The sequence below is a fragment of the Talpa occidentalis genome, unplaced genomic scaffold (assembly GCF_014898055.3).
Source record: "Talpa occidentalis isolate TD23 unplaced genomic scaffold, MPIMG_talOcc4v2.1 talOcc4.8, whole genome shotgun sequence".
Taxonomy (NCBI): Eukaryota; Metazoa; Chordata; class Mammalia; order Eulipotyphla; family Talpidae; genus Talpa; species Talpa occidentalis.
The window spans coordinates 103,602,903-103,627,386 of NW_023605194.1; the positions used below are offsets into that span (position 1 = coordinate 103,602,903).

At 36.2% G+C, this 24,484-nt stretch overlaps 1 protein-coding gene across 1 annotated transcript; it reads right to left on the reverse strand.

Annotated features, from left to right (window-relative positions):
* Positions 1–3,164: 3,164 nt before the first annotated feature.
* Positions 3,165–18,277, reverse strand: TDO2 (tryptophan 2,3-dioxygenase). Its single transcript, XM_037495892.2, has 12 exons — positions 18,057–18,277; positions 17,819–17,924; positions 16,399–16,489; positions 14,513–14,583; positions 13,215–13,342; positions 10,685–10,871; positions 9,440–9,547; positions 8,405–8,516; positions 6,720–6,777; positions 5,742–5,821; positions 4,740–4,830; positions 3,165–3,604 (listed from the first exon to the last, which is right to left on the reverse strand). The coding sequence occupies exons 1-12, from the start codon at positions 18,089–18,091 to the stop codon at positions 3,451–3,453; spliced, it is 1,221 nt and encodes a 406-aa protein (XP_037351789.1). The 5' UTR covers positions 18,092–18,277; the 3' UTR covers positions 3,165–3,450.
* Between the last annotated feature and the right edge of the window lie 6,207 nt (positions 18,278–24,484).

Genomic DNA, 24,484 nt, shown 5'->3' on the forward strand with positions numbered 1-24,484 from the left:
CACAGAATTAATATACTCTATTTTCATACAGTTGTCTCATCTACAAATCCATGTATCGAATGCTTGGTTCTTCTGCAGACACCTTAACCTCAGTGTCTCCAAGGTTTCATTCATCATCCTCTCTTCCCCAACTCCTCAGAAAAAAAAATTGAAAATCTCCTTCACTTCCTAACCAAGTCTCACCTTGGTTAACAGCATCAACATTCTGTAATCAGTTAATCCATACAATTGAGGGAAATGCTAGATATTTCATTAGGTCAGCTACACCTGAGTAGTACACCATGAGGGTAAGAGGAAAGCCATAAAATCATCCATAATTAAGAGTCATATTGAAAATAATAAAAATGTTCCTGGATGTAATTTCACATATATCTCAAATTGAATCCTGTCTACCTGACAGTGACTTTTTGATCCATTTAAGAATTATAATTTGAAGTGGATCATCGACACAAGAAGCAAGTTTGAATAGAAACAAGGACAGAAACTGGATAATTTTTTTTTTGTCATTTACATTAAGAAATAATGCTATTTCTTTTGGGGGTGGGGAACTCCTACAACTTTATAGTTTAATCACACCAAGAAATACACCTAAAAAGATCTAAATCAAATCAATCAATTAAAAAAATGATAAAACCTGAAACATAGAACTTATTCCAAGATTTTAAGACTTCGTGGGTACTGAACTTCTATTAACTTCACTGCTTTGTAAGAAAAAGCAAAGATTATGAAATTGTTAGGGGGAAAAGGATGTCCCAAAGCAAATTCCATATAGGCTTTGTGGACTCCACCCCCACCCCAGGTCAAAGCCAAAGACACTGGGAACTCCAAATCCCATCACCACCAAAGGGAAGGTGGCTGGGACCTGAGGGTGGGGTTAAGCAGCCAGGTGGATATAAAAGGCAGACACGTGGGCTTTGGGGGACCCCATTTTGGCTCTCCACCAGCTCGCAGCGTCTGGCCAGCTCTGAAAGTGACATTGGGTTTCCAGGTCGTCGGATCGGGTAGGACGCATTAAAGACTTTATTTCCCTATTTTCTCCCTGAGTTGTACATTTTCCTTATTTCCTTTCCTCTTGTAAATAAACTTTTTATTAACCTTTTTGTGTGTGTCTGTAGTATTCATAAGTCCCTTTAAAGCACGCGGGTGAGGACCCACAGCCAGGAACCCGTTTAATATCGGGGTTGCTCTATAACAAAATAAGTATTTTTTTCTCTATTATATACATATGAAATTGGGACTTAAACTGGTGTTTGTACCAGTATACATAGTTCAAAAATAGAGCCAAAATTTGTTCCCAAGTTTGCTAATTTCAAACCTTTTGCCTTTAACTAGATGCTACTTGTCTGTATTTTTTCAACTTAACCATTGGGTAGCATGCATATATATACATACACGCACACAAATACACACAAATAAAAAATCCACATAGACAAAAGTAAGTATATACAGTTTAGTGACAAATTATGTTGTAGAGCAACCCCGATACAAAACGGGGTGCCTGACTGTGGGTCCTCACCTGCGCGCTTAAAAGGACTTATCAATGCTCTACTGCAGGCACATGTGAAAGGTTAATAAAAGGTTTATTTACAAGGGAAGGGGAAATGAGGAAATGTACAGCTCTGGGAGAAAAGTGGGAGACAAAGTTTTAAATGAGTCCTACCCGATCCGCCAATCAGGAATCCCAAAATGGCGCTCTCAGAGTTCGCCGCCAGCCAGGAGCGGTGAAGCCAGGAGGTGAGCAATAGCGAGCCAGAGAGAGAGCCCAAGGCCCACGTGTTTGGTTTTTTATATCCAACCTGGCTGCCCAACTCCACCCTCAGGTCCCAGCCACCCTCCCTTGGTGGTGATGGGATTTGTCTTTCCCAGAGTCTTGATGGCTTTAGTCTGGAGTGGGGGTGGAGTCCACAAAGCCTGTATGGGATTATCTCAGGACATCATTTCCCCCTAACAATTAGACTATATGAGCCTTATAATAACAAAAAAAAAAAACCCTTGACATCAAGATCAAAGAATAGCTCAATTCCTTAACTTGCCACTTGGTAAAGATACTTTATGTCAAAGTTGATGTATGTTTTAGATTCCTTTGATAATATTTTGAGCTCACCCTCCCTCCCACTATAACAAAAATTTAGCTGCATTACCAATATCCAGGGTGAGCTAAAAAAAGAAGAAAACATTGTCTGATCTGAACTCTTAATTTAATTACTTTTATTAAAAATGAACTGGGTAATTGTTTAAGCAGTTTACATCTTCTTTCTTTTGGAAAGAACTTTTTTCCCTTGAGGGAACTATTGCTTGTTCCTGCCTTAATTCTGCTAAGCATTGAAATTGACTCTCCCTCCCAGACCACAAGCCCTCGAGCTGGGGGAAGAGCACTTTTGCCTTCTGCAAATCCAGAAGTGCTGAAAGCAGAGACTCAGTCCAGGAAAGGAGCTGGTCTACAAAAAGGAATAAAGCCAGAGCTTATGTAAAAGACAAGGCACAAATCCTCAAGCTGTGCCAGGAATACAGAATCCAGGAACTGGATCCCCTCTGGGGCCTCAGAGCTCCCGAAGCTTTTCTTAGTTATCTGAACTAATGGAGAACTTCTAGGGTAAATTCCCTCTAGGCCAGCTTCAGAGAGATTTCTGCATTAGTCATCAAGAATTGTAATGAGGCAGCTCTCCTCCCTGCCTGTGACTACACAGGAGCCTCTCTTTTTCCCATTTTCCTAATAAACCATTCTTTGAATGAATGAAATGCATTAAAAAAAAAAAAAAGGTCCAAAGGGTTAAGATGCCACCTGCAAAGCTGTCCAGAGCCTCTGCAGCACAAGTTCCATCCCCAGTAGACCAGGGAGCAACCCACATGGCACAACAAACCTCTCCTGACTCACCCACTGCTCCCCTCAGCAGTGTACTTCGGTCAGTCTGCCTGTGCTGTTGCCCACTCTGTCTCTGGTGAATCTTCTTAACCCCACAACTCTGGCCTGAACCCCAGCTCCTGTATGCATAAATAAATAAATCTTTAAAAAAAAGAATTCAAACGCAAGCAATGTTTCTAAAACAATATATGACAAAAGACTAATTTTTATTATTCTTAAAAATTTTGATTGAATATAGCTTTCTAAAGAAAGATACATTTTATTGCATAACATTTTGAAATATTTTACAAAGTATGAAACAATGAGATAATGATTAGGTTAAATGGTTACAATAAGGTAAGTACCAGAGAACTTTGAGTTTTTAATAGAAAAACACTATACAATGCTACCATTTCATTGAATTAATTTCTCATTGTCATGTTTTATTTTATGTCATCACAATAATGAGCTAGTGAAATTATTTCCAGAATCCAATCAGACCACTTGGGTGCTTAGCTATGTATATACATATATTACATTAAGTCTCTCTGTGCATTCATGAAAATTTACAAAAACTACAGATTGAAAAATTGATGTTCTTCATGATTTTAATCTGATTCATCACTACTGAAGTAAGAGCTGTCACAATATTCAGCTGTATAAAGGAACTTATGGATAATTGGGTTCATCTTCGGTATCCAATGTCGGGGAACCAGGTATGTTGAAAGATTAAATAAGTCTACAAATACCTTGTACCGGTCACTGGAAAAAAAATACATATAGATGTTTCAGGTTTATTGACATGAATTATTTAAAATTTTCTATCAATAAGTGTCATTTCTCAGACAAAAGTATTTTGCCTTAATAATTAGTACTCCATATTATATCAAATGTGGTACTTATTTTATATATTATATTAAGTAGAATTGGTATTAAGATTGTCTAATTTTTATTTCATATCCAAACTTTATGCCCACAAACAGCATTATGTGTTTCATTGATCTTTACCAGGCTGGTTCAGATTAAAACCTAGAGTCCATGTTGTTATGCTAGCTACCCACTACAACCCAATTGCTCAAAGACAGAGGGCAGATGAGTGAATAAAGTAGATGTGCCACATACACACACAGAGTGGAATACCACTCAGCCATAAAATGGTGAGATTTCGCCATTTGTAGTAACATAGATAGACCTTGAAGGGATTATACCAAGTGATTTAGAAAGAGAAAGACAAGTACCATATGATTTTACTCATTTGTAGAATATAAAGTTTAAAAAAAAGCAAACAAGCAAAACAAAAACAAACCCTTAGACTCTGACAATAAAATATTGGTTACCAGAGAGGGAGAGGCCCTGAGTAGTTCTGGGTGGACATTTGCTGGTGGATGTTCATATGAAATAAAACAAGAACACCAATGTCCTAGAAAAATCTCTGGCATATTTTAAGTGTTAATAAATGTTGACATCTTTTCCTGTAAACACTATGAAAAAAGTACTCTGAAGTAGATGGGAGTAGTTGTATGCGGTAAAGTTATATCAAGAAACTAGAAACTTTTTTAGTTGTGTCATTCATCTAGTCATTAGTCATTAATAACAGTTCTAATCTAGTCCAAAATTGAGCCAGAATCAGTTGAAATGTTTCTATATGGATTTACCTTTTTGAGTCCCCATAGGTCATGTAGCCATTGGTCTCCCCACCTTCTCATCACAGGACCAGAAGCCTAAACTTCCAAAACTAAGGATTTTTTTTTTCATATTAACCTCTAATGCTTACAATAGTTATATCATAATCTGACTACAAATGTGTTGTCAGTAGATCAAAGTATAAATGACTTTTTTCTAGGTAGTGTACATATAAATGAGAAACAAAGGCATTGGTGAACTTCTCCCATCTTACCTCACTGTTGAGCGCAGGTACTGATAGCCTGAGGACCCACCGGTGCCAGACTTGCTGCCCAGCATTCTGTGCACCATGCACACGTGGTTATCTAAGCAAACACACAAATTAACTCCATGGATATTTTTCTGGCATTATTTCCACAGTGGTCTAAATACAAGAGATTGGTAATGATTATTGCTTCTGAGAAAAGGCTCACACCTTATCACTTGGCCATATGGAAGGTGCATGTGCAAGAGCCACATGAGACCAGTAGGTTGCCTGGCACCACACTTGGTTCAGGCTACATGCACTTGAATCCATCCATCATCACAATTAGCCTTGAACACAAGAGTGGGGAGCAGAGCCACATGGATTTACACCAGCCCTGGCCACTTGGCCTTTTCCTCCATTAAAAAAAAAATTAGGGGTTTCCCCGGTGGTGCAGCAGTTGAGCGCTCGGTTGCGAAGCTGCCCGCAGTCTCTGCAGTGCTGGTTCAATCCCCGGCCACCGGAGGAGGGTCCCACATGGCGTGCAGACCTCTCCTGCCGCCCGCTGCTCCCCTCAACAATGTACTTCGTCAGTCTGCCTGCTCTGCTCCCCGCTCTGGCTCTGGTGAATCCTCTTACCCTCCCACGCTTCTGACTGTACCCAGTGCTTGTATAAATAAATAAATAAATCTTTAAAAAAATTATCAAAATTAAATCTTAAAATTATATCAGCACCAAATGAGTACGTTACTAGTGTATCTTAAAATATTTTCTTTGACCTAATAATATCATTTTTTTTTCCTTCTGATTATCCAGTAGAACATTTTCTAGGCCTCTCAAAGGCCAAGGCACTGGGCCTGTGGTGTTTACTGGATAAGTCAGTCCTGTGAAAGTCATAGTCAAGCTGATTTTTATAGAAGCAACTCACCCACATACAAAGAAGGGGAAGAGAGAGGGAGGAGGAGGACAGAAAAGGAGAAAAGGGTGAAGGGACAAATTGGGGGAGAGGAATGGGGAGCCAGGAAGACTTACATCTCCATTTGGTCATGAGGGTGTCGATGTCCATGAGAGATGTCAGCAACTGAAACGGGACCTGGAATCTAGGCTCTTCCCTAAGGGACAAATGAAAAGAAGAAATCTTTTCAAGCAAATCCAGTGTGTTAGGCAGAACATAAATTTTATAATCTGTTGGCCCTGGAAACTAATATAAACTTCTCTTACAAACTGTGGCAAATCTGGATTACTCCCTCAGGCTTAGTTTCTTAATCTCAAAAAATGGGGATACTACCACTCGCAGCATTTGCAGAATCTAGAATATTTCATGAAATACACATGAATTAACAGGCCACGGTCTACCTAACAGAGTCTCATTAAAAGGCAGACTTATACACCACCTCAGATTTCCCAGCTAATAGCCAGAAGCTTCTAGGCATAGATTTTAAAACACAAAACAAAGACTATCACTGATTTTCTCCCTGTATTATTTCTCTTAAAAAAAAATCTAATCCTTCAGTACCTTCAATACATTGTCTGCTTGAGTGGCATACAGTAGTATAGTTTAGGGGGGAAGTCAGATTTTTTGTGTTGCCATTCTCAAGAAACAGATGAGAGAGGATTTAAAATTAAATAAGTCCAAATAATACATACAGAAGACAGTCTTTGTTTTTCGTGTTTTTACTCTTTTCTGATATGCTATACCCACTGTTCCGATACAGCTAAATTCACGAACACCTTGAGCAAAAGAGTATGAACTTAAGGGACACCTCAGATGCTTGAGACAGTGAAAATAATTTTACTTGAAATATTTTTTCACCCACCCAGAGATGATTTTACTATTAAAAAGTAAAAAAAAAAAAACTGCATGAAACACAATTATTTTCTTAGTTTCCTTGCAAAAAAAAAATGACTTTTTTAAACTATGACTCTAATTCGTAAGTTTTATTCTAGTATATTATCTATATACACTCTTCAATATTTTGTTCAGCCTCTCTGCTTTTGATTTACTTTTACCTGTAAAAATATATCATCAAGGCCCCCTGAAGTGCTCTGTATGACAATCGTCTTTCACCTGCAAATATATAGCAAGTTTAATAAGTAATTTAGGTGCTCATTAATTTGCATCACATTAAATATTGTTACACAATAGAAAACAATCTTATAATAGTTTAGTATTGGATTTTAAAAGGTAAATGAGAAATATGCAAACTATATGTAAAGACAAATTACACATATATGTATATTTAAATTCTCAAAACCTTTAAAGGTCAAATTAGGAAAAACTGATTTAGAAAAAATGTGCATGATAAAACATTTCAAATAAAATAGTATGATTGATTTTCAATTTTTTTCTTAAAGATTTATTTTATTTAGGGCCTCCCCTGGTGGCGCAGCAGTTGAGCACTGGGCTGAGAAGCTGCCTGCAGCCTCTGCTGAGCCGGTTCGATCCCTGGCCACCGAGCAAGGGTCCCACATGTCATGCAGACCTCTCCTGCCATGCCCGCTGCTCCCCACAGCAGTGTACTTCGTCAGTCTGCCTGTTCTCTTCCCCACTCTGGCTCTGGTCAATTCTCTCACCCTCCCACACCTCTGACTGTACCCACAGCTTGTATAAATAAATAAATAAATCTTAAAAAAAATATTTTATTTATTCATACAAGAACTGGGGTGCAGGCCAGAGATGTGGGGAATGAGAGGCTTCACCAGAGACAGAGTGGGGAGCAGAACAGGCAGACTGACTGAAACACACTGCTGAGGGGAGCAGCAGACCAGACAGGAGAGGTCTGCTGTGCCATGTGGATTAGCTCCCTGGCTGGGGAATCGAACTCTGACTGCAGTGGCTGGTGATAGCTTCATAGTGCTGAGACTTAAACCCCTGCGCCACCAGAAAGGCCCCATGATTACTTTTCAAAATATTAAATTCATTCCACTTTATGTAGTAGTAGTTTTTTCTAATTCACTTAAAATTATTTAAATTGCTTAACATCACTTGGCTGCAAGGAGCACCATCTCTATAACTGATGTCAGATATATGCTCTAGTGAACAGTTTTATTCTATCAGATGCAGAAAATCAGGTTTTGCTCTTCTTTACTGAGGTTTGATAGAAAACTCAAGCTTACAGCCTTTAAACTTACAGAATTGAATACTAATTGAATATACTGTATGTCTTGTGCTTATAAAATTAACTTTTATTTCTGTTTATTTCTAAATGACAAATAAGTATTTATAAACTTCTAAATAAAAATGAACACAACAATTTCAGATGATAAAGAAAAAAGTGACATATGTATTGGTTATACTGCTCAATATCAATTACACCAGACATGTAAGCTTGTGCTTTCCCTGGTCTGCTTGGGAAATTTCTCCGCTGCCTCACACCCTAACCTCATAACAGCAAATTCTCCCTCTCCACCACTGCTGCAGCACTCACCACCACATGGATTGTCTCCATTTCTCTCCCTGTTAAATTGTGAACTATGTGACCAACCATTTTCAGTTGATCTTGGTATTCCTTGTTTGTTATTATGAAAGTTTCTGAGATTAACTAGATGTTGAATGCTAATATTGGTTTATCGTTGATCATCTGAACTCAGTTCCTATTTCTATGAATGGAATTTCAGTTTTATTTTCCCCTGGTAGGGCTTGATATCTCCCATTATTCATTGCAAAGATAGGATTTTTACAATAAAGTACATACCCTTACTAAGGAGGTGCTCATGGCGTTTCTCATCAAACAAGGAGAGTAACACTTCTTTTTGTTTCTGAAATTCAGCCATCTGTTCCTCTTTTTCCTCTGAATCTTCTTTAGCCTTTAGAGAAAATACTGCATTAATATTGCTGAGAGAGAGATCAGACCCTTATTTCAGAAAACACTGCTTGTGAGAGACTCCCCAGGAGCAGAAAGATTGTATTTGGAATTTTTTTACCAGATCATCTAGCATTACATTTGAAAATTATGTCATATGAGAAGGGATCTTCTCCACACTCGCTGGTTCTATCTTCTCATTTAAGTTTAAATTATTTGCTCATCTCAAATTGTTCTCATCAAAATTATCATGAGAAATATACTCAGAAGTAAACAGGAGGTAAACTACAAGTAACAAATAAGGACCTATTTTTTGACAATTGTTTAATACAGTAAGTAAAATATTCAGTTTATAGTCTATATTCAGTTTATATTCTAATTTTATATTCAGTTTATATTATATAATTATAATGTCTTAAATAGTCTCCACCCTTATATTTTGATGCATTTGCTACCTATTCATTCATTTAAGGAATGTCTTAAATTTCTGCCTCCAGTGTATGCTATATTTACGACTCAATTAATTAGTTGATGGTGGTTGATTGAAGAGAGATATCCTGGAGCCATTTAGAAGGCAAACTTGACAGGATTTGGTGATAGCTTGTTTGAAGAACAGTGAGCTGCCCAGGATCAATTGTATGTGTCTGACTTCACGTTGTATACCTAGCAACTTTGAATTCAACTAATTATACAATTATTTTAAGAGTCCACAATTCAACTTATAGGAGAAACACTTCAATGTGGAGGTTGCGTTGCACAAGATTGTATGGAAAGATATTTTCAAATAAAATTAAATAAATTGTCTTGCCAAACAGATGCATTGATGAAGAAAAAAGAATGTAAGAAAAAAGAAAAGGGAAAAATAGAGAATTCTTAAAATTCCCAATACTTCTACAATGAACTTTTATTTCATGGTATCATAAATACCTCAATCCTTGTGAATTCCTCTTCCAGGCCTTTGACAATATTTTTTTCAAACTTTCCCCAGAAGTTAAATCCTTGTGGCTCCAACCCAGGTGTTCTTTCCAGCCATGCCTTAAATGAATATTTTTTAGGTGACTATAGCATAAAATTTAAAGTATATAACATACTTTGTAACTAACACTATGACTTACAACAAGAAACTTTCATGATTTTGACAAACATATACCATATTATTTTTGTGTGTAAATTTTCTTTTCCTTCAGTTTCTTCATTTATAAAATAATGATGTTATATTTCATTTTCTTAATCTTTGGCAATATTATTATAATATTTTTCTCTTCATTTTTGTTCTAGAAATCTATGAAACTATCCATACATTGTTTTAATAAGGACTGTTTATTTATTCTCAAAATAAGTTTTAGGAACTGAAGAAATAATGACACATAAGATATGAACCCTTCTAAATGCAAAAACAGTGTACACTTAGAAACTTCGAATTTAACTATCCAATTATTTTAAGAACCTACAAGTCTTTTAAATCTAGAAATAAAATCAAATTCATGCATCTATGTGGGCTCTTGTGTAGCCTATTTTTGGTTTTGAAATTAGTTCTATTTCTTTATTTTTATAAAATGTTATATAGCATTGATATATTGACCTAAATCCACAGTTACAATACCCAGGGCAGTAACAAGCAGAGCATTCTTTCTAAAGAAAGCTTAATTTTCAAAGGAAAAACCTCTGCAAAGGAATTAAAACTATACAATCTTTATTTAATAATTTAGTTAGGAAGAAATAAATGAATAATTCCTTGTGGCTATGTCTAAACCCATAGGAAATTAAGCTATGAAGAGAAAACATTCTTAAATGAGGAACTTTCCAATTATGGAATGTTTTAAAGATATAAAGCTCAATGAATAATTAACTACACTCAGTTTAAAATCAGCTAATTAAATGTTGCTTAGTTAGGATGTTTAAAGGGATTGTTTTAATAAGATAAAAAGGCTATTAAATATTAACAAATTATTGATTATATAAGTATTTCTGAAGTTCTCAAGAGATCTTAATATCTTCAATTATTTAATTAGCTGAATTTACAAGTTGAAGTATTTTTATAAATCCTATCTGTTCTTATTTACAACAGAGACCCAACATTGATAGGAACTTTTCAACTCAGATCTAGCACCAGCTAATCCAACAGCATGTACTGCTAGGAATTAGACTTTAGGAAGACACTTGAGCAAGTACCTCCACCAGTTGCAGAAGTGTTTTTTCCTGCTCAGATTTAAGAAGCAGTTCATTATCTTCTCCTTTGAAGTTATCACGATAATGTCTTCTGTTGTAAGGGACTCTCAAACTCTGAAGAACACCTATCTTGTTTTCCAGGAGTCGAAACTGCAAACTCTGGAAGCCTGATGCTGGTGATAGGTAATCTCTGTGAGAGTCAATGGGGGAGAGAGAGAGAAAAGAAAGGTAGAATTAGGTTGTCATTGTAAATCACTGTTGCAAGAGTTTCTCAGTTTTTGCTCTCTGAGATAAGAACACAGGCACACAGCTGCCTAGAATTTGGACCAAAATAATAAGCATTTTTGTCCCTGTTGGTCAATTAATTTATAGATGGGTGTCTGTGTAACATGTGGGATGTCATCCATGTGTGTATCTATAGTTGTTTGCAGCTATCTGTGTGCATACATATGGATATGCATGTGTGTACACATGAGTATTAAGTTTTTTCCTAAATTAAAGACAGATGGATACTAACCAGTATTTTTATTCAATAGTACTGAGTCTTTATTATTTAATTCCCCCTAAAAATTATATTCTTGTATATTATTATTAATCTCACTATTTTTATTTTATGAGCACCAATGATACCACAAATCAAATAGAATGGAACATTGCCTCATACAAAGCATGATCAGCAAATGCTTTTACTCCCATCCCACACAACCACCAAACTCTCTCATATCCTCATAAATTTCCTTCATCTAATTGTTCCTCAGACTCCAATGTTTAAATCCAAAACAAGAGCTCTACCTTTTTTGATTGTCAAACTCTGCCCGTTACATATTAAATACATCTATCATTCTAAGAAAATTTCTTCTCAATATTTGATTTGAAAAGAAGTTTCTACTGAAGATTATGTGAGTTTGGCTGCCTGAAAATGGAGAACTAAAATTTATGACTAAATCTATAACTTATACTGATACTTTTGCTGCATGTTTCTTTTACTATTACGCCTCTTTCTTAATTTTTATTTGTTACATGCGTTGTATCAGGCATTTTAGCCATTTTGTAAAGTTGTTGAAAACGTTTTTTGGAATAACAAGTCACATAGTGATGAATTGAAATCAACTGACATATTATCATGTAAAAGTGATGAATAAAATGTGTTTAATAACATCAAATGTTCGTGATTAAGACTCCTGAGTGTTTATAGTGATAGTGTCGGTAGGACAAGCTCTTCATGGTACAGTCGGATCCCATCCATTTTGCAACATAAAACTTCCCCAGAATAAAAATGTATTAAGAAACTCTAACCACCAGATTGTACTCACTTCTCATGATTAACCACTAAGTGCCTCCTACGCACTGCATTCTGAGAACTTGAAAAATTGATTTTGTTACAAACTTAATAATATTTTCTATGTCCCTGTGGAGTAGATAGTGGCAGTCATGAATGTCAGATTGCTAAGAGAATGTCCTAAAAGGAAAAGCAAACACCTAAACTTTTGTGGCCTAGAATGCCGGCCTCCTGGAGTAGCCGGAGGTGGAGAAAAATGATTAAGGTAGTTCTTAAAACTGGTTATGCAAATTTCACAAGACCAGCAACTGAGTTTGTGGAGGGGGGAAGAGAGAGGACTAACAGCCATTACAGCAAACCAACCTCACCCCAATGAAAGGAATTCCACAAAGATATCCCACAAAGGACCACCCTGCCCTTTTAAAAACACAGGCTTTGCCCACTTGTATCTACGCAAGTGTCTCTTTTTTCTTAATGAACTTGCATTGTCAATTAAGGTGAGTTTGTTGAGTTTATTCTTGAAGGAACCCAAAGTACTTCCTTCCCATTGTAACTGGGTGGTCCCCTGGGAAAGGGGAGGTTCCTGGTTCCCTGTCCCACCAGAGGAAGAGTGGAGCTGAGCAGCGGGGAGAAGCTGGGAGGAGACAGAAGAAGGAAGCAGGATGGGAGCTAGAAGGAGGCCCAGAGAAGGCACATGGAGCAGAGACATGTGAACAAGCAGCACTTGCTCCTTCATCCTGGACAGGTTAAAACAGACGTGGGTGAGAGACCATGGGGAGGATAACAATGGTAGCTTTTATCTTGATTTGCTCCTTCCATCCCAGATGCACTGGGCCACTTCTGCCCCTTTCTTATGGGCCCCCACCAGAAGGTGCCTTAGGCTTCTGGCAGGCCTTCAGACCTCAGTGGTCCAACTTTGGGCCAACTTTGTTAGGCTGGGAATTTACCCATGAGGAAATGGGTAACTTCAAGTTCTTGATTTGGAAATTTTATTCTTCCCCTTTTTTGTATTGCACACTAATTGTTTTAAAGTTCTTTCCATTGAAGGCCTTATGCACTGGAGTATGCTTTGTCTTGATGCGGCGGATGGCAGAACCTATTTAAAAGGGGCAGGTTTGGGAGTTCTGGGGTGCCCCTCTCCCCGCCCTGTAACACCACTAATCCAACATCAGTGTCACAAACGCACATCTTCTTTTACCCACCAAAAGGAGAAGACAAAGTTCACTGCATTATTACAAAGGTACAGATGCACACCTGAAGTCATTGAAGTCCAGGGGTGTCATTGTTTCCAGAACAGTAAACTGCTGAACCAGTAACTTAAGAATCACTGATACTCGGTGCATCCGCGTGACAACCTTAAGCATATTCCTTTCATCCCTGACCTGAAGAACAAGAAATGAAACACTGAGCAATCAATTCTGGTTCAGGACCAAGACTTCCAACTTCCAGCTATATGATAAATCAGTTCAGGGATTATAACACTCAGCTTAGTGATTATAATTAACTGTATTGTATTGTATTTTTGAAAGTTGCTGAGATTATAGATCTTAAAAGTCATCATGGTGAAAAAACTTATAACTATGAGATGGTGGATGTAAATCAAACTTAGTGTGATAATAATTTTGCTATATATACATACAAATAGCAAGTCATTGTGTGTACACCTTAAGCTAACTCAATGTTATATGTCAATTATATCTGAATAAAGTGGAAAAAATAAAAAAAATTATAAGGAAGCAAGTTAGGGATAAATTTTGGAACTCGCTACCCACAAATTTTAAAGCAAGTGTCTCTGTTTTGCTTCAAGGACTGAAGGTCAAGGAAACATGGGGATTTCTGCTCTTTACTGAGGACTGAAGATGCCAATGGGATTGTATCCACCTGTGCAACAAGAAGACCATGTACTGGATCCCTCCTCCCCAGCCTCGCATGGAGCAGGGGCACAGAGGTGGTGGCTCTAAGGTGGGGTCCTATGTCCTGAGGATGCGTGAGAGGTGGGGTTGTGCATTGTAGATTCTGTCCTCACCTGAAGCTTTGCTGCTTCTACTCTATCATCTTTGTCCTTTTCTCCCTAGCCTCCTCCCCCTTGTCTCTTTTCTCTCTTCCTTCCTCCTGCTGACTATTTTTCCTTCCTCCTCTTCCTATTTCACTTTCCTCATTATTTTTTTTCCATTCTCCTGTAGCAAATACATAGTAGAAACACAATTCTGTTGCTTATTAATTGAAGGATCTAGAATAGCTGCCCTGACAATTACCATCATGGATAACATTTTTAAAGACAAAAGAAAAATCTCTGAGTTCTAGGCAGGGGGTTTGAAAATAAAATTTGAAAGGAACCATAAAGCAGTTGTAGTTTTCAGTGTCAATGGCACTGGGAAAATATGACTAAACTTCTCCACTAAGGAAGGATTTTTTTTTTTTTCATTAAGTGATATCAATATTTTTTTTCATTAAGTGATATCACTATTTGGTGTTCAATTTTCTTCATTAATAATATGTTCTACATTCTCTCCTCCAAAATAGGAGACCAATATTGTGACATAAAAACTCACATGTCCATTCTGAAAGATCTCTCGAACAGAATCTAATTCCCAGAGGATTTGCTTAAACCACAGTTCATAAGCTGTAATGAGAAAAACATGATCAATTGGAAAATTTTAAGACTCTTTAACCATAATTATAGGGTAAACAAAGTTAACACATTAAAATAGAAATCTGTTATCTTAAAATAAAAAATTGTTATAATATTAAATGTTTTAATGTCCCTAGCATGTTATCTGTATGCAATATGTTCATTATTATTATTATTACATTGATTTCTCTCAACAAATGTATGTTTATATCTTTAAGGATATTGCACATAACCAAATTTTACCTTCCCATATGGAAGCTGGAGGTATGCAGACCTGAAAGTGACACTCAGCTTCATATGTCAATTAAGAAATCAGTACTCACCCACCTAATGAATATAACAAAGCTTTGATTTTTAGGGGCTTAGAATAGCATGCATAATCTGAAGCTTTGTCATATGCATCTATTTCCCTCAGTACTTTTGCACAGCATTTGGCACAAGATAAATACTGACGATTATTTTATGAATAAATGAATTAAGTAGATTGGGTCACCATTACATGATGACCGAAAATCAATAATCTTAGGGATTTCCAGTGTATTGTACTTGGTGCTATGATGTAGGTAAAGGCTCCATTTCTTACTAATTAAGGGAATAAAATTATAACCAACATATATAAGGTTCTAATTTTTTATTCACATAAAGAGCAAACCAAATATTTCTTCACCAGTTTATGTATCTGATTTTTGTGTTTAACTTGAATGGCTACTCCCACAACATTGACTTCACGTTATAACTGCAGGATTGAAGAAAAGTCTTCCTATCAAATCATGCCAGCTGCCATGCTGTGTGCTTATTATGAGCTGAGAGCTTAATGCACATTCTCTTACTTCCATCTTCATAAGAACTCCATGAAAGGAAAGATACAAAAAGTATCTCCACTTTACAGAGAAATGGATAAAATTACTGGTCAAGAAACTTGACCAAGGTCAATCAGTTTATAATGGTAGAAATGAGATTCTAAGTAATTTTCTAAATTCAGAATCTGTGCTACCCTGCCATGCTTCTTCCCTTATTGATCGTGTATTAGTATAAATCAACAATAAAACCTATAAACATAATAACAGGAGAAGCAACACATTGAAATCATTGTTTTCCATCTTCAATTTTTTTTTTTTCCTCAAAAGGTAGTTAGTATCATTTTAGCCAGTGAAACAAGTAAGCATTTGTACTGATTGGGAAAGAAACATCTAGAAACGGGGCACTGACTAGCAGGAGTAACTAGGCTTTAGAGAACAATATTATGACACTAACAATCTTACAGTAAATCTTCCTTATATTTGGGGGTCACGGGCCTCATAAAGATTCATGAGATTTTGCATAAAATTTCAGAACTCAGAGACCTTTTAAACTCCTAAATTTATGGACCTCTGTGTTAAAAACCACTTTCCAGATGTTCAAAGTCTGAAGAGGAAACATTTTTCAGAAAAAAATTACATTTCTGTTAGTATTACATTTGTATAGGATTATGTAAAGTCATAGTTCTTTAACGTTCCAAATTGAAAAATTATCACAGCTTAGTTTGCAAATTCTTTGTGAATTCCTAGCTATGGAATTCTTTCTTGGACCTAGGACAAAGAAAAGTTGTACTTGATGCAATTAGCAGTGAAGTAACAAAATGAGATTGTTTAAAATCCCAGAGGGAGTTCCTGTGAGAATTTATCTGGCAGCAAGATACTTTCAACATTTCTAGCAAAGAAATGTTTTATCTTTCACTTTCTTATAGTTAAAGGAATTTCAGCTTTCCTCATTATTTATGGGATACATCTATGGAATAGTTATCATACAAACTTTTATGCAGCTTACCTTGATGAGTTATAATAAAAAGATGTTCATCGTGGATTTTATTTCCTTTTATTTCACTCTGAAGTTCCTGTGCATTCAAAACTTTTTCCAACTTTAAACAAAAAATAAAAAGCATGATTTTTGTGTAAACTTCTAGTTAAAAGGTGAATAAGTTATGGGAATCTAATGAACAGTATTATAGTTAATAGCTGCTTTAAAGCGAAGTTTATTTTTGTATCACACAAAGAAGAAAGATAGTGATTAAGTGATATGATAAAGTTATTAGCCAATGTTATCATGGTAATCAATTTATTTATAATATATGTGTTCTATGTCAAGTCCATCTCAATGAAACTACAAAGATCTAAAAAAAAAAGACTTGATTAGAGATTACAATACTTGGTTTTTTTTTGAACTTTAATAAGTAGGATACAGTACTAAAAAAGTCCTGCAAATCCCCAAATTCTCAATTTTCTTTTAAACAATTAATGAGCCTTGTCATAAAGAGTAAGTTGAATTTATGATATTTGTTCTTTTAAGAAGAAATTATGTTTGGTAGATTTCTATCATAACGAATGTTATTGCACTCTTTGAAAAGTCATAACCCTCCATCTCTTGAAATGAGTAGATACAAACTTGATTATCTGCTCAACTGTATATCTTTTGTTCTTTTTTTCTCCCCCAAAGCCCATTCTAATAAGATTTTAACCAGCTCGTCTTTGATTTGAACACATCAGAAACACATTGATGAAGCCATCATTTCACTGCTTAAGAAATATAGAAGACAAACAGGCTGAACCTCACCCCAGAATAATTTCTAGCTACTTCATTTTTAATATCCATCTTTTATTTGCTGATGACTTCATAGCAGCATGTGCCTTCAACATTTCTACTTCATAACAAAGAATTTAAAAGCCATTTTCCTGACTCCCCTTGCATCATCTAGCTGGGATTTATTGACTATGTCTTATTTATATAAGTTGTACAATGCTGTCCAGTTATCTACACTTTGTCTTACCATCTCCACTCTTCTGCCTACGTTCTAGACTCTGCTTCTATTGTTCCTCTGCCAGAGGTGACTTTTCACATGAGTCTCAAGTTTTTCTAACAAAATTCTAAAAAAATACACATTTGCATAAATAACAATGTCCTTAAACCTAGAAAACTATTTGGTGACAGAAAAGAAAGAAAGAAAGAAAGAAAGAGAGAGAGAGAGAGAGAGAGAGAGAGAGAGAGAGAGAGAGAGAGAGAGAGAGAGAGAGAGAGAGAGAGAAAGAAAGAAAGAAAGAAAGAAAGAAAGAAAGAAAGAAAGAAAGAAAGAAAGAAAGAAAGAAAGAAAGAAAAACAGAAAGAAAGAAAGAAGCAAAAGCATGCAAATATCACTCAGCAAAATTTAGCACCTAACCAGGGAATTTAAACACCATAAGACCCTGCCACTTACATGCAGATAGTTCCCATAGATAAGTCCTCCTTTGCTGGCTTTGTTCACTCCGGTTTGTGCATTGTCCTCTTCATTTCCTTCTGTAGATACTTTTCTAAAAGCATATCTGCAGATTAAATAATTGAGGAGAAAGATATAGATCTTGAGAACACACAGTTCCCTAATAATATAAATGATAAATTCTCTTACTGCTAATTTTCTTAAGAAGAGATTATTAAACAAGTGAATAAATACTCACCCTAAATTATTTCCCAAAAATGGGCACCCACTCATGATGGAAAGAACTATCTGAGAAGCACTGAGGTTTGAGGCTTCTTGGTTGATTTTGTGAATCTGCTCAGAGGTTCCCCAGCTGCCTTTTATGGGTCTTGCTTGCCCTGCACCAGCCAATCAGTCACCCCTGTGCACTCTGAGCTTGGCTTTTATTTCAACTGGTTCAGAAACTGAACCTCTGTACACTCTAGAGTGATCTATGTTGGGAATAGTGTGTTTACTAAAAGTGAGCCTCCTGCCAAACTACAACAGCTAACTTGCCAAGTTCTGCTTTTACATTAAAAATGTTAAATAGTCAATAGAGGCCAAGTTTTTCTTTTTAATGACATTTAACTATTCTATTGCCAAGAACACATTTGGCATAGAGTTAGGATACAAAGTATGATAAGCTTACCTACATGTGTGTGTGTTCTCACTCTCAGATTTGGATTGTCTTGCAACTCCTAAATCAAAAATTTAACTCATATATCTCTAGGATAGAAATTCATTTTATCACTGAGGCAAAATACATATTTGACCCCCAAGTCCATCCTGTCTTCGCATCTCTTCTAGTTACAAACTCATCTACTAATTAGCAGCCATTAAGCTACCAACACTGTACTGGGACTTAAATCGATATAAGTATTTACTATTCCCCGGTGATATAGCAAGCTCAGGGCAGTGAGAATCGTTCACAGCAAGTATTCTGTGTGCAGAGAATTTAAAAGCAGTATGAATCACGAACCCACAATTCCAAACAATATCAGTGATAAATTATTCTTTCTAGAAAATATTATTTATTGGTTTAAGTTCTAAACAGTTGCACCGAGGACTATGGAGCCAGGGCAGAAGTTCTGTCACCCTGTCCTTAGCCTGCTACAGCTGCTAACTAGGAATTATGCATTGAAACGACATTTCCTTTCATTTCGCTCCCTACAGTGGTGAATTTTAATAATTTATGGAAGTAATTAGAAATCAGAATATCATTTATAGTCCTGAATCTGCCACTGGCTAATTAGGTGACAGGGGAAAAATTCATTTAACTTCTGAATATCTCAACTTCCATTCTCAAAGAAATGAAGGTGTTCAAAATTGTAATTTTGAAGTTCCTGATCCACACTAAAATCTGTTTTATTACTTTATAATCAATTATAATGTTTAATACAGTTTTGTGGGAGGATAAATAATATGAAAAGGTTATAAGAGCACTGAGAAATCAATAAAACCACATTTTATACAATTCACTCTCCCTGGGATTTTTATGGCTGAGTCTGGTCATTGTTTACACACTGGGTAAGGGGAGTATCTGTAGGAGAAGAAGAATCCCTGACTGCCTTGGTAAACTTGCACCAAAGAATGATTAGTAGCACACTCTTAATTCACTGGGCTGTTCCACAAAGTTTGTGTTTACAAAGAATACAGCAAAATTATTCATTCTCTCCTGGTAAGCTTTTGTCCTGAAGCATGTTCTTCACTTACTAGTCAACATACTAATGAAAAAATGAAGAAAATATTTTTTCATCACAAATAAGAACAATTAGATATTTTAGAAGCAAATAGTTTTCTTTTTTAAAAATTAGCACTCCACTTGGATCCTCTAAGTAGTGTCAACTTGTAGTCTGCCTTACTACATAATAACCTAATTATTCAAAGTTCTGAATTTAGTACATCCAAAAAACTGTAAACTAATCTAAGAAAATCTTGTTTCCTTTAACCAAGACAGCATCTACAGTGGCAACCCCTCAAATACATATATCACCAGTTTTTTTTTTTAAGTTTGCAATAGAAAGTATTACAAAATTTATCACTGTTTGTACTCTGGTCAATTTGTTGGCAATACTTAATTTTGCTGTGTGAAAACAAATTTGTCAATCTGATGTTTACCTCACATTGAGACTTTATTTTCATGATTATATTGAAAATTTCCATAACTAATACAGTATTTACCGCTCCCAATATATTTTATGTATTTGATGTTTTATATGGACAGTCTAGAAATATGCTTGAATTTAAATAATATCTAACAGTGAGCAGTTCAGGTATTATAAATCAAAAAAGCAGACTATGTGGGTATAGTCAGCAATTTGTGGTAGCTTTCTAAATACATTACAAGTGTATGTGTAAATAACTGTGTACATAGGGTTTACAGAAGGAATATATTTAAAGGAAATTTGGCTGATAAATCTGTACAGCAAATGAAATCATCAACAAAATGAAAAGGCTACCTACTGAATGGGAGAAAATATCTGCACATTATATACTGATAAGGAGCTAATATTCAACATATATAAAGAACACATACAACTCAATAACAAAAATAAATATAATGCAAAAATGGGCACAGTATCTCAAAAGACTTTTTTTTTTCAAAGAAAACATACAGCTGACAAACAGTTACAGGAAAATATGTTCAATATCACAGAAAATCCAGGAAAATTCAAATCAAAACCACAACGAGCTTTCACCTCATACCTGTTAGCATAACCAATATTGGGAAGAAAAGCAGTCAAACAATAACAAATGTTGGCAAGTGTATAGAGAAAAGGGAATGTTTGTACATTATTGGTGGGAATGCAAATTGGCAGCCACCAAGGAAAACAGTAAGGAAAGTACTGAAAAATTAAAAATAGAACCACCATGTGATCCAGCAATTCTTTGAGTCATTATCAAAGAAAATGAAAATACTACCTCAAAAACATAAAGGTACCCCCATATTCTTGCATCATTATTTACTATAGGCATTATTTATAATATTTATGTTATTATAGGGATAATGGATAAATTTTCGTATATGTATTTATTGATATATATACACATTTATATGTATATTTAGTATATATATATATGTATATGTATAGTGATATAAATAGATAGATGGATGGATGGATAGATGCCATGCAATGTCATTCAACATAATAAAAAAGAAGGAAGCCCTGTTATTTGTTACAACATGGATAGATCTTGAAGGTATTATGACAAGTGAAAAAAGTCAGACAAAGCAAGACAAGTAGGACATGACTTCACCGACACATGGGATGTAAAATAAAACAAAAAGACAATCAAGCTAACAGATACAGAGAACACATTGGTGTCTGCAAAGGATAGGGTTGAAAGGTCAGAGAGAGGTGAAATGGGTGAAGGTGGTCAAGGGCTCAAATCCCAGTTATGAAATAAATGTCATGGGGACGTAATGCACAGCCTGGCAATAATAATGTATGGCTCATTTGAAGTTGATAAAAGAGTTTTTTGAAGTTCTCATCACAATAAAAAATATTTGTAATTGTGTATGGCTAAATACATAATTAGATTTATTTATTGTACTCATTTCTCAATATATAAAACTATCAATTATTATTTTGTATATCTGAAAGCAATGTAATGTTAGAGGTCAATTATATCTCTCACCCCAAGAAAGGCTGGCTAATGAACATGCTTAGAAGACATGACTAGTTCCAGGCCAAAAAGAAACCATGGAAATCAATCTAATCTGCTTTGAAAGTGAAAAATCCTGAAAATAGGAGAGACAAAATTAACCCTTTATCTCAGGTTAGTCATATGCAATATTACAAAAGTAATATTAAAGTAATAAAGAAAACTAGCATACTATTAAAACCAAAACCTTTGTTTCTGGTTCTTTCCTTGTGACTGCCAAGTTTCAAGTGCAAGAACTGTCCGTGAAATAAAGCAAAGAGCAGAGGACCTCCCTGGTGGCACAGGGGTTAAAGTCTCAGTGCTATCAAGCTATTGCCAGCAACTGTGGCACCAGTTCCATCCCCCGCAGGGAGCTGACCCACATGGCACAATTGACCTCTCCAGTCTTGCCTGCTGCTGCTCCCCACAGCAGTGTATTTCAGTAGATCTGCCTGTTCTGCTCCCCTCTCTGTCTCTGGTGAATCTCTCATACCCACACCTCTGGCCTAGAACTCATTCTTGTATGCATAAAAAAAGAGAAGAATTAGCAGGAACTACTGTTGGGCTAAATTTAGAAAATGAATAGGAAGTTACTTTGTTCCTTCAGCATAGTATTAATTTCTAACAAAGGACCACAAGCTATCCATTATGGACTGTTACATCACCCTTAAAGCTTTGAGCCCCACCCACCCCTACATTGCAACCCAATTGTTCATATTTTTATGCAACAGGTGAAGATTGTGACAGACACTTAAAAACTAAACCAAGAGGAACGTTTCCTGGATAAATTACTCCAGCATCCTATTTTTCAGGATTTAATTCTGAAAGCACATAGCAATCTTCTCCAAATGCCTAAAGGAATAGCCCCAGTATTTCAGAGCAATAACTTTAACAAGCTATACTCAGTTTGACTTTTTATTTTTTCTTTCTTGCCTCACACTCCCTCCCCTTTTAGTACTTCTTTCAAAGAATAACTCCCAGGTGAGTTCCCAACCCTCCAGTCCTTGTCTCAGGCTCTGCTTTGGAGAATCCAAACTAGTTATCTCTTATTTATCATGAAACTCAATTCATTTAGGCACTAAATAGTTCTTTTTATTTTAAAATATTTTTCTTTTTCAAAAAAAACACATTTATGTATTCATAGCAACTGTTCAATAAACATTAGTTGACATGGTGAATTACCATTTGTTGTATGAAGTAGTTTTTTTCATTCCTGTTTTGTTCATGCTGCTGGGCACTGGGAAAATGTCCCCCAGCCCTGACTTCTCCAGCTGGATAAGCAAAGAAATTATTAGACAGATTAGAAAGAGAAAAAGCCAGATTCGATTAAACATCTATGGAGAATTTACATGGTCATAAATTCTAAAGTAAATGGGACAAATCTGGGGACTCTATTCTGTGCTGGGGATGGGAGCCTGAGATGTCAAGGAGAGAGGCAGCAAGGAAAGGATGATGTCATAGGACAAATTCTTTCCTCTGCCTTAAGACAGGTTTCTCTGATAAAAAGGTCATTTCTGGAGGCGACCCTTAATCTAGCTAATCTTCATTCTTTAAGGTTACTTATCCCAAGGCCCACCAGCCCTGGGGTGTCCTTAATTCTGCATAGTAAGGTGACACATAATGGATAAAACCCACTCTGGACACCCTGAAAAAAAAGTCCATCCAACCATTTCTGAGGAGGCTAACCCCATAACATTTTGATTCATTCCCGTGATGGGAGTCTGTGAATCTCTCAGGATACAAACCATGACATTTGTTGGGTCTCCTGCTGGCTCATCAAATCGTCTGGGTGCAAAGGAAATTTTTCGTACCCCTCTTTTCTTCTAGGCTGTCAAATATCCAAAAAAGCATCAGACAGATTGATAAAAACGAAAAACAAATCCAAAAAGAACCTTAATTATATAATGTATACCTTTATTATACATGTAAAAGACCCAACATGACTGAGTAGCACCCATGTTTTCAGACCTGTTTCTTTTCCAAAACAAAACAAAACAAAAAATGCCAAGTGGGTCCTACATGCGACAAGGTGGGTAATAGGAACCAGCAGTCAAGCCTCCAGACAAAGTTGTCTGGGTGGTCATTCCATGGCCAGAGCAGAGCCAATGTCTTGTTTAGGGCCCTAGTGCTTCAGGTGAGAGACTCCTCATTAGGTACCAATGTGATTATTTAGGGGTTAATCTAATTAATGCACATAAATGCCAAAGATATGCATCCAGGGGACTGGGCAAAGAGAAGAACCTTAATATGGAGCCAGGTCAGCAGGAGGTAGGAACCTCAAGACTCATATCTACGTAAGTAGGTACCTGTACCTGGGGAAAGTGGACTTATATCATGTTTTAGAAAGTGGGACTTGGGGAGTAACTGAGGGACACAAAAATGGAGGTTTGGCCAGAGATGATTGGGTAAAGCCAACCGAGGGACAGAGGAATTCAGAGTTGGCTGAGGCCATTGGTGTTAGTGGGCTAGTTAGTGGTATTAGGGTCCTTGTATGGCTGGATGTGATGCATGGACGGTTCATGGACAAAGGGTGAAACCTGAGGTACTACATGTTACATGCAGGATCAGAATTCCTTAGGAAGAAGAGGTTGGTCTTGATATCATATATTAACTGATTTAACTGACCAGACTGGAAAATAGAAAGCAGTTAGCCCTTGGTTAGTAGGTAAGCTATAGGGAGAAAGAATCAGGGATAGTTTGTGGATGGGTTTCAGCTTTTGCAGGCTGGTTTCACTACGTTACAGTCAATCACAGGAAACCAACAAAATGATGAAAAAACTTAGGTTCTTTTGCCATAATATACAAAACCTGAATCGTATAAAATTGCAAATTTTGAAAATCTGAATGATTATCAACAATTTCATGCAGTTTATCTGATATTTTTAAATGACATTTTATAACAAACATAAAAATGTTTTTGATGGGGCTTTCAAATCCAGGAAATTAGTAAATTGTACAGAGAAAACTGTTCTTTGAAAAGAAAGAGGGAAGCAAATTCTGATG

Excerpts from the sequence above, each read along its gene's own strand:
- TDO2 (XM_037495892.2), bottom strand. The coding sequence starts at position 18,091 with ATGAGTGGGTGCCCATTTTTGGGAAATAATTTAGG. Across the intron at positions 14,584-16,398 it reads TTTTATTATAACTCATCAAG|CTTATGAACTGTGGTTTAAG; the intron begins GTAAGCTGCATA and ends TTCTCATTACAG. Across the intron at positions 3,605-4,739 it reads TACCTGCGCTCAACAGTGAG|TGACCGGTACAAGGTATTTG; the intron begins GTAAGATGGGAG and ends TTTTTTTTCCAG.